Source organism: Tupaia chinensis, unplaced genomic scaffold, assembly GCF_000334495.1.
Source record: "Tupaia chinensis unplaced genomic scaffold, TupChi_1.0 Scaffold000211_1, whole genome shotgun sequence".
Classification (NCBI taxonomy): domain Eukaryota; kingdom Metazoa; phylum Chordata; class Mammalia; order Scandentia; family Tupaiidae; genus Tupaia; species Tupaia belangeri.
This window is the reverse complement of record NW_006159686.1, coordinates 1,325,261-1,336,238: the sequence shown is the minus strand read 5'-3', so window position 1 is coordinate 1,336,238 and position 10,978 is coordinate 1,325,261. Positions and strand designations below refer to the sequence as shown.

The following is a 10,978-nucleotide window of genomic DNA, read 5'->3' as shown; positions in this document are numbered from 1 at the left end:
CCCCCCCGTCTTCCACGCCCGCCTCCACTCTCCCCCCCAGTCTCCCCACGCCCAGTTCCTTGCCACCGTGGGCCTCACCTCACACTTCCCAGTCCAGGGGACAATGAAGCCCTCATCCCTACCTGCCTCCCCACCCTCTGCCTTGGGGCCATTCTGGCTTTGTCTCCAGTGGTGTCCTGCTGTCCTGCGCCACCGTTTCAGTTCCTGCAGCTGCTCATTAGGACGTCATCCAGTTGGAAACATGAATGAGCTTGGCATCAGTAAGAGCTGGGTTTGCAGGCTTAACAGTGGCGGCCATGCCCCTGCATGGCGTCCTGGGGTCCCGGCTGACTGTCCCCTCCCCAGGCTGTCACCGCAAGTCCCGGGCAGTGCGACAGCATGTTTCACACCGAGAACCAGGCACTTCTGCACAGGCCCCGGGGAGGATGCACGCCACACACCTGCCTGCCCTGTTCACGGGGCTCTCTGACCCGGCCACCAAATGCGGACTGCAAATCCACACAAAGGCCAGACAGAAGAACTGGAGAGCCTCAGGTGTCACCTCAGGACCCAGGGGCCCTCTGTGTCGCTGCAGGTTTGTGGTGACAACTGCCCAGCCCACTGCCCCCGCGTGTCCACTGGCATAGATGAAGGTGTCTGTGAGCAGGGAGCACCCCTGCCCTCCCGCTCCCCAGCTCAGCCCTGAGGCTGGTGTCTGGGAACTGCTGCTCCTATCTGCACAGCCCTGGTGTGCCTAACCCAGGCACCCTCCCAGCAAGCCAGCGGGCAGAGGACCAGGTGTGCCCTGCCCGTCTCTTGCCGCCTCCCAGAGCCCTGCTATTCTGGGCCATGCCCAGTGAGTCACTCGGCTCCCTCAGACACCCCCACAAAGCTGCCAAAAAGGCGAGCTCATTCTCTGTGGCTCAGTCCTGTTTTAGGTGTTTTGGGTTTTTTTTGGTTTTGGGTTTTGTGTTTTTGTGACAGGGTGCATGTGCTTCATGAGAGTGACAAACAGAAAGGAAGCGGGGGACCTGTCCTCTGGGAGGACGGCCACGCTGCAGTCCCTCTCCTCCGTGCTCCCCTCAGGGTCTGAGGCACACACAAATACACCGCTGTAGTCCTCAAGCCACCCGGTCTGGGACTCAAACCGCAGTCTGCTGCGTGGGCGTCCAGCACTCTAACCATCAGGGCGCCTAACCCAGCCTGTTTAAGGCCACGTCAAGAAGGCAGGGAGATGTCTGAGGCCTTCAGCACACACAAAGCTGGCCGTTGTGGGCATTGGAGAAGGGGTGACCGGCAGCACAGCTAGAGGCCAGGGGCCAAGCGGTGACCACGCGCACTCACGGGGTGGCCACGTGCACTCACGGGGTGGCCACGTGCCTCACGGGATGGCACGCACATAAGAATGAAAGGCCTGGCAGGGTCTGGGGCCACCCTCGCACTGGGCAGTCGGTGGCTCCTCCCTGCATGCTCTCCCATGCCTCCTGCCCCAGCCTGGGCTCCAGGTGGCCGTCGGTGGGGGTGCTGGTTACCTCGTCACACTGCCAGCCCCTGCGGGACGGCCTGCATCGCGGGCTCTCGGGCGTTCTCCCGGCAGCACCTTCAGTTCACGCGCTAGGATAGAAAGAAAGCGTGTCATGAAATGGTGCTCCGGTCGGAGACCCGGCAAGTGGCGCCAAGCGCTCCAGTCTGGAAGCGAGACCCAGGGTCCGGCCCTCGTCCCACACCCACACCCGTGTGCAGCCGAGAGCTGGCTCCTTTCCCTTCCCGGTCTGTGAGGTGTTCTCGCACTCGCTGCCGTGGCCGGTGGGCGATCGGCCCCAGCCCGGGCCCTGAGGGAGGCAGAGTCACCCAGCAGAGCGACCAGCCCAGCGCCGTGGTAACCAGGGAGGGATGTGAAGACTCAGCACGCTCCAAAGTCAGAGAATGTCTAGGGACCGCGGTGCCCAGCACACAGTGTGACGACGGCTCCAGCAGCTTCTGGGCTCAGAGTCCAGAAACAGGCCACGGAACTGAGACTCCGTTTCACGTGCCAGACACACAGTAACACAATGAAAATGACTTGGTTAGCGCCGGAATGTGCTTGCTTCCTCTTCTCAGAAAGCTTTATAAGTGGTCTGGCCTGAATGTCGGGGCTGGGGACGGGTAAACGGAGAAGAGAAGGCTGGTGCTGGGGAGCCGGCAGAGCCAGAGAAGGCAGGGCACACCTTGCTCGCCGCTGTCCAGGGTCCTGACGGCCGCGCAGCGCCGCCTTCCCCTCCAGGTCACACTCCAGGACAGGGAGGAGGCGCGGAGCTGTGCAGAAGAGCGGCCCTCAGAGAGCTGGGAAAGGGCCCGTCCTAGCAGCCACCGGCTGTGCCCTTGGGGAAGCCACTCGCCTCCTAAGTATTCCCGAAACTTAAAGAGGTAACCCACGAAAGGCACTTCCCGCTGTAAGGGCAACGTGAATGCCGGGTGTTGTCATGGAGATGGACACCCTGCCCGGCGGGCTTCCCCTGGCTGCCTGGACAGTGAGTGTGGAAGGCCAGACACCTGCTCGTCCACGGCCAGGCCTGCACACGCTCTGCTCCGGCAGTGACGTCCACGGCAGGGCCCTGAGCAGCGTGACACCAACAGGAGCACGTGCCCGACACCTTCCGGGGAGCGCTGCGCTATTTAAAACCGTTTTCCCAACCAGCCTGGAGACCAGCTCGGGTGGAAAACCGTAACTCACGAAGCACTTCCTGACGGGCTCGTGACACCCATTCCCATTTCAAATGAGGCTTCTCTCAGTGCCACCCAGCGCCTGCCTGGGGACAGCACGTGGCAGCGGGCACAGCCACACTGATGCCTGCTCACGCCAGGACCCCGGACACGGCAGCCCACACGCAGCTCTCCTCCAGCACAGAGCTGGGGCCAATCTGGGGAGGACAGCGAGGGCTGCACGGCAGCAGGACAGAGGCGTCAGGGCCTCCCCACAAGCAGGGCGCCCTGCAGGACAGGGTGTGCGGTCTACACAGCAGACAGCACAGCCGCAGACCCGCCGCTCTGCTCCCAGGCCAGCCCCACGGGACGGAAACAGGAGTCCCACAGCAGTGGTACTCGACACTCACGCAGCGTCATCCACAGGGTATAGCTGCGAAACCACACAAGTGTCCTCCAGCTGAGGCACGGCTGCACACGCGTGGGATATATGCCCATACAGCGGGACGTCACTCTGACCGCGCAAACGTCCTCCAGCTGAGGCACGGCTGCACACGCGTGGGATATATGCCCATACAGCGGGACGTCACTCTGACCGCGCAAACGTCCTCCAGCTGAGGCACGGCTGCACACGCGTGGGATATATGCCCATACAGCGGGACGTCACTCTGACCGCGCAAACGTCCTCCAGCTGAGGCACGGCTGCACACGCGTGGGATATATGCCCATACAGCGGGACGTCACTCTGACCGCGCAAACGTCCTCCAGCTGAGGCACGGCTGCACACGCGTGGGATATATGCCCATACAGCGGGACGTCACTCTGACCGCGCAAACGTCCTCCAGCTGAGGCACGGCTGCACACGCGTGGGATATATGCCCATACAGCGGGACGTCACTCTGACCGCGCAAACGTCCTCCAGCTGAGGCACGGCTGCACACGCGTGGGATATATGCCCATACAGCGGGACGTCACTCTGACCGCGCAAACGTCCTCCAGCTGAGGCACGGCTGCACACGCGTGGGATATATGCCCATACAGCGGGACGTCACTCTGACCGCGCAAACGTCCTCCAGCTGAGGCACGGCTGCACACGCGTGGGATATATGCCCATACAGCGGGACGTCACTCTGACCGCGCAAACGTCCTCCAGCTGAGGCACGGCTGCACACGCGTGGGATATATGCCCATACAGCGGGACGTCACTCTGACCGCGCAAACGTCCTCCAGCTGAGGCACGGCTGCACACGCGTGGGATATATGCCCATACAGCGGGACGTCACTCTGACCGCGCAAACGTCCTCCAGCTGAGGCACGGCTGCACACGCGTGGGATATATGCCCATACAGCGGGACGTCACTCTGACCGCGCAAACGTCCTCCAGCTGAGGCACGGCTGCACACGCGTGGGATATATGCCCATACAGCGGGACGTCACTCTGACCGCGCAAACGTCCTCCAGCTGAGGCACGGCTGCACACGCGTGGGATATATGCCCATACAGCGGGACGTCACTCTGACCGCGCAAACGTCCTCCAGCTGAGGCACGGCTGCACACGCGTGGGATATATGCCCATACAGCGGGACGTCACTCTGACCGCGCAAACGTCCTCCAGCTGAGGCACGGCTGCACACGCGTGGGATATATGCCCATACAGCGGGACGTCACTCTGACCGCGCAAACGTCCTCCAGCTGAGGCACGGCTGCACACGCGTGGGATATATGCCCATACAGCGGGACGTCACTCTGACCACGCAAACGTCCTCCAGTAGAGGCACAGCTGCACACGCGTGGTATGCCCATACAGCGGGACGTCACTCTGACCACGCAAACGTCCTCCAGCTGAGGCACGGCTGCACATGCGTGGTATATATGCCCATACAGCGGGACGTCACTCTGACCGCGCAAACATCCTCCAGCTGAGGCACGGCTGCACACGCGTGGTATATATGCCCATACAGCGGGACGTCACTCTGACCACGCAAACATCCTCCAGCTGAGGCACGGCTGCACTCGTGGTATGCCCATACGGTGGGATGTCACTCTGACCACGCAAACGTCCTCCAGTTGAGATACAGCTGCATGCGTGGTATGCCCATACAGCGGGACGTCACTCAGCCTGAAAAGAACTGCATACTGAATCACGCTACCACACGGATGAAGTGTGATACCATGACATGCTATGTGGTCCCTACTGAATCATGCTACCACACAGATGAGGCGTGATACCATGACGTGCTATGTGGTCCCTACTGAATCACGCTACCACACGGATGAGGCATGATACCATGACGTGCTATGTGGTCCCAGTCAGACACAGAAGCTCTCCTCCCACGGAAGCCCTCACACGCAGGACATCCAAGCTAGGACGTCCGTGGAGGTAGCCTGCCAGCATCACCAGAGACGGGGTAGGCAGGGGAGAAGAGTACCTGCTGGGGGAGTGCTTCCTCCGGGTGACAGCGTGGGACGCTCGGGGACTGGGAGGAGGAGCAGGCCGTAGTGCACCGTGGAGACCACGTGCACCAAATGTTCACTAGCGCAGGTGAATTTCATACTGTATGAACTCTGCTGCGAGTTTACAATGAAGCCATCCAGCCCTTCAGCAAAAGCGCCTGAATTGCCACTGGGAAGAGGCAGACCAGTGTCCCAGCCTGTTTCCAAGAGTCTCCCATTGCGAGACCCCCCACGAGTGCCTCTCTGACATGTAGGGATATTGTCTTGGGGACGCTCGGGCCTGTGGGGGAGCTGACAGCTGCGTCCCACCCTCTGCCAGCAGCACCGGAGGGCACAGGGGCCGGGCACGAGACCTGCGAGGTCATCTCCAGTCCCACACAGCCCGCAACGCCAAGGCGACAGTCACCTGTGATCTGGACCCAGCAGGTCGACTTGGGAGTCCCTGCATAGAGTGTCACGGCACCGGGTGTGTTCTGCACACGGTCCAGGCCACGTGCCCAAACCTCCAGAAAGGGGCCAAGGGCCGAGATAAAGACACGTGTGCAGTAAGGCCGTTAGGGACAACCATTCCAAAGCAACATGCGAAGTGACAGCCAGGAGGCAGGCCCAGCCATGGTGGCACAAGCAGCAGGGTGTCAAGGCTGGGGTCGCTTGGAAGGTACAGGTTCAAACCCAGGACCAACCTGAACAGGCGCACACCCTGCAACCCACTGGCCGGGGGCTGGCAGAGGGTTGCAAAGGAGAGCGCCTCCTGGCCGTCACCCTGTCCTCTCTGTCACTCCACATGTGTGTATCCACACAATACGAAAGAGAACAATATTTAGGAAAAATACCACCAGGAGATGCCGTGGAAGAGTACCCGCCATGGACTGAACACCATGGCTAGCCTCCCCGGAGCTTCCACACGTGGCAGACAAGCGGTGGAGAAGAGTTAAGTGTTTGTGCAAAGCATCCTTCTTTCAAGGACTGATTCGCTGGTGTTGTTACAGAGACGTACTGCCCCCTTCAGGCTGGCCTCCCTCCCTGCAGCGTGGACGTGGCTCCGGGACAGCTGGTACTGTTACAGAAACGTACTGCCCCCTTCAGGGTGGCCTCCCTCCCTGCAGCGTGGACGTGGCTCTGGGACATCTTAAATTCTCCCACCATGACTCTCCGTGCTTTCGTCGCACCTCGATGATGGGGCGGTGCCTAGACTTCCCTTTACTCCAGCTCTCACCAAGCACTGGGCACTGTGGATGGCCGATAGGGCACGACCCCAGCCCGGCCGAGCCCGGCTGGATCCTAAGGCTGACCGTTAGGCCCATGTTACTCACTGCAGTAGCCGCCCCACACCCAGCTGCTTCATTCCCATTCCTTTAAATCAAATGAATCCCAGCGTGTAGAACGAACCTCACCGCCTCTCCAGAAAGGGCTGGGCTCAGTGGCGTGCTCGCAGGGACCTGTGAGAGGAGGGTGGGGCAGCAGTTGTGACTCAGTGCAGCCTGAGCCAGTGGGCGGGTGGCTCAGCGGGTCAGCACCCTCTGCCCCGAGCAGTGGAGGCCGACATCACCCGTGAGAGGTCGCAGTGACGTCACGGACCAGACGCGCTGTGGTGAAGAGGGCACCCACGTCTTGGCATCTTTGTCTCCAAGGCCTATAACCCTCACGCCTCGTAAGAAAACAGAAGACACCCCAAACTGTGGGTATGCCATAGTCCATCAGGTCAGCACGTCCTAGTGACAGGGACTGAGAAACGCCACAAACCCAAGCAGACGAGGGAGACCAGGCGGCCAAGGCAGGGTGTGTCCTGGATCCCAGAGCAGGACCACAATGCCTCAGGGCAGCACGCGCCAGCCCGTCCTGGACCCAAGGCCCACTGCCTCAGCCCATCTGCAGTGCGGATGGGCCCAGTGGACACTCCTGGGAGGGCGAGGCCCTCAGAGGCTGGCCCTCTGCCTGCACAGCTGGCCTCAGAGTGAGACCCATTTCCTGTGGCCCCACCTGGCTGCTGGCAGTGTTGAACAGGGAGGAGCAGAGGCTTGGGAGGGCCCTGGCAGCCGGCCAGCTCCTCCTGCAGCCGCCTGCATTGCCGGCAGAGCCGAGTAACCTGCTCCCTCCCCTGCCCTGCACAAACAAGCTCCCAGAACTGCACCCTCCCTTGGTCACCGGAGACCCCGCCCGCCGAGGCCCACGGAGCTCTTGGCACAGCCCCTGCCCTCCCGCAGGCCGGGTTCCCGACCCAGCTGCACACAGCAGATCTAGAAACGCACCGGGACTCTCCTCCTACCGTGAAGGCGGCAGCCCTGAGGACGCAGCAACTCCTCCTGCCTGCTTCCCGAGGAGGGAGGGCCCCCAGCAGGTCGCGGTCAGGGCTCAGCGCTCAGCCCAGACCGTCTGCAAACAGGCTGGGCCCAGGGTGGGGCACTGCCCGTGGTCCGCACACTCCTGGCTCCGTCTTCCCCTGGACCGGGTTGTCAACGAATTCACTGTTTCTATTTTTATTCTCTCACCGGAAGCTGACGAAAGAAAAGCGCATCTGTAACCCTCAAAGTGGAACCATCAGGGCTTCACGCATCCTTCGCTGTGTCACAGGAGGGAGGCCACGGAGGCAGCATGTGGGTGTGGCCCACGTGGGGTGTGGCCCATGGGGAGGTTCCTCATGGCCCTGGGGCACTTGGCCACGGTGGACATTTAGGAACACGAACGCTAACATGAAAATGAGGATGTGCACGGTGTTGCACAACTAGAGCAGCGCGCCCCCAGGCTGTCCTCCCCACGCCCGCGGGTGGTCGCAGACATGCGTGTTTGCCTTCAGTCCCAAGCAGCCTTCCTTGGGTGCGGCTTCGGAAAACTGCAGCTCAGGGCCCAGGACGGGAAGGAACACGGCAGCTCGGCTTCACAGCCAGGTCTTCATCCACCTGCTCGGCGTCACTCCTGCCACTGTCACCTTCATCCACCGTGCCATGCAGTGCCAGCCCCACACTCCCATTGTACGTGGTCACGGCACGTCCACGTGCTGCCCCACATGCCGGAGCTTGTGAGCGCCTGGGTTACAGTAAGTGGCACGTGTCCTCAGGTGGCAGGCACATCACGGAGCCCACATCAACCTCCGAGTGGCAGGGGCCATCACAGCCCACGTTGGGACATCATGGCACCCACGTCGACCCCCAAGTGGCAGGGGACATCACGGCGCCCACGTCAACCCTCAGGTGGCAGGGGAAGTCACGGCGCCCACGTCGACCCTCAGGTGGCAGGGGACGTCACGGCGCACACGTCGATCAGCAAGTCGCAGGTGCGCAGAGACGCTGCAGGGCTGGCACAGAGGCCCATCCGTCTGTCCCCCAGCTGTCATCCTGTGCTCACCCAGTGAGGCCCCAGTAGGGGACGTCACGGCGCCCACGTCGACCCTCAGGTGGCAGGGGACGTCACGGCGCACACGTCGATCAGCAAGTCGCAGGTGCGCAGAGACGCTGCAGGGCTGGCACAGAGGCCCATCCGTCTGTCCCCCAGCTGTCATCCTGTGCTCACCCAGTGAGGCCCCAGTCACGGCAGGGCCACTCTGGCCTCTCCTTCCCGTTCTCAGCCCCCGTGGGGGACCACATGGCTCTGGCACCAAGTACAGCTGAGAAGCTGGGTTGGGGGCTGCGGGACTGAGGCCGAGGCCCTGGGCCCGTTGGGGCCGGCTGTCGCCGACCTCAGGAGTTTCATTTACAGGAGCCACGGCGAGCCATTTACCTCCATCTCTATTACAGCAGAGCTCGGGGGAAGGGGACGGGGCGGGGTGCAGAAACACGGCCCGCGGACTGAATCTTCCCCTGTCGCTACAGTTGGGAGGTCTCACCCAGGAGGCGACCAGGCCTTGACAGCACCATCCCATGGACGGACGGGCACCTCTGTCGAGGAGTGGCTCTGTTACAGGGTGAGCTCCGACCCCTGCTCCTCCTCGCCCCTCGCCCCTCGCCCCTGCCGTGGGATGGCACAGGAGGCCTCGCCAGCTGCCAGCCCTCGATCTTGGGCCTCTGGCCTCTAGGACCGGAAGACCCCACTCCGTCCCTCAGTTCCCCGTCTCGGGTGCTCTGTCACCGGGTGGACACAGACGCCTGCAGGCACATCGGTGGGTGCCACGGAGGAGACAGAGGGCGACACAGACGGAGACGTCCAGGGTGCAATTGGGGAAGGCGTCTGAGAAGGGGGAGCCTGTGGCCATGTCGTGGAAGCGCGCTCCAGACACAGGGAGCAGCAGGTTGTGGCCCCGAGGGGGGCACCGGGAAAGGACGCGGCGGCCAGCCCAGGCTGCGGCGGGAGGGGAGGGTGTTCTCCATCAGCCCCTGAACAAGCCGACGGCGGGCAGAGACCAGGGGAGCAGCACGGCCTGACAGGTGCTCAGGAAGGGAACCCAGGGGCCTTGGTCGGGGTCGTGGGGGCCCAGGGAGGAGCGGCAGACCCACAGGCAGGCCAGCACAGTTGGCCAAGGAAGAGGAGGCCAGGCTGCTCCGGGGCCACGAGAAATGAGGGGAGTGGGCCAGGCTCCGGGTGTGTCCCGAGCTTGCGTGGACAGACCGTGTGGGTGAGAGGAGCCGGAGCCCGCGTCCTGGCAAGCACATGGTGTCTGCAGTCGGCAGAGCACAGAGAGCTGGAGCAGGCCGGGGGCGTGTGCTCCTGTTGCTTAGTAACCAAACCCACACACTGGGTCGTTTATACCCAATGGAGGCTTCTGTAGCTCGTTTTCGAGGCGCGGTGTCAAGGCCACAGCTGGGGGAGGTCTCCTTGCTGAGGAGGGTGCCCACAGCCTGGGGCGAAGGTGAGCACAGGGTCTGTGTCTGTGGGCTGCTCTCCTCTCCCTCGGAGCGCTGGGATTCAATCAGGGGCCCAGCCTGCTTGCCTTCCCTCACCTTCCTCACCTCCCAGACGCCACCTCTAAATCCCACAGGGTAAGTTTCCACCCTTGTAACGTCATTACAACCCAATTTTAACATATGAACTGGGGGGGCACATTCAAGCCATAGCAGGGGTACCAGAGGGGGTGACCGTCCTTACCTGCTGAGCAAGGTGGGGTGGAGGGGGCCAAGGGCCCTGAGCAGAGCTCAGTCTCAGCCACAGCAAAAAGAAAGCGGGCGTGGCCTGCCCCTGCCCCTGCCCCAGACGCTCTCCAGCTCCCGCGGTCTCCAGCCCTGCTGTCTGACCTCTCACCTCCAGCGGCCAGGTCCCTGCTCTGGCACTGAGACTAGAGCTTGTGCCCCCGACTGCACCTCCAGGCTGGCTCACACTGCCTCACTGCTGGCTGCTTTACCCAGAGCACAGGAGAATATCCTGCAAGGCTGTTTTCCCGTGGGGTCACTCTGGTAATATAAATGTGAAATTGACACACACAGTATATACTCCTGGGGCAGAGCTCTTCAGGATCCGAATGTAATCAGGCGCGTCACGAGCCCAGCCGTCACCTGAACGTGTGCCCTGCTGCGTGCTGGGGCGCTCGAGCCCGTCCCTCTGACATGCACAGGTGCTTCCCTGCGGCACGACGGCACCGCGGCCGTCCTCTGCCCGACGTGGGACGGCGTTCGGTAACCAGCACCTCTGTCGTCCCCGTCCCCGTCCCCGTCCCCCAGCACCTGGCCGTTGCTCGTCTGTTTCGCCTTGACACACGAGCGAGAACTCGGCATTGTCCCTGTCCCTGTCCCGCTTACTGCACTTAATATAATGTCCTCCAGGCACGCCCACGCTCCCGTGAATGACGGCTCTCACCCTTTTCAATGGCTGAGCAGTGTCCACCACGCACCTGGCCCTGACCCTGACCCCGACCCTCTCCTCCCACCTGTCCGTGATGGACACTCAGGCTGCCTCAGCGTCGGCTGCCACCAGAGCTGCCGCCACGAGGCTCGAGAGA

The 10,978-nt window shown here is 62.5% G+C and overlaps 1 protein-coding gene across 2 annotated transcripts in view; it reads right to left on the bottom strand.

Annotated features, from left to right (window-relative positions):
• The window catches only part of STX2 (syntaxin 2), a 96,262-nt gene that overhangs the window by 5,584 nt on the left and 79,700 nt on the right, over positions 1-10,978 (bottom strand). The window contains exons 9-10 of one of the 2 annotated variants that reach the window (XM_014587413.2): positions 1,512-1,593; positions 194-210 (exon numbers count right to left, since the gene is read on the bottom strand). In XM_014587413.2, coding sequence (XP_014442899.1) covers positions 1,582-1,593 — 12 coding nt within the window. In that variant the 3' untranslated portion in view covers positions 194-210; positions 1,512-1,581. Of the gene's footprint in view, positions 1-193; positions 211-1,511; positions 1,594-10,978 lie in introns of those variants that run through there. The other variant, XM_014587412.2, reaches the window with a different exon arrangement.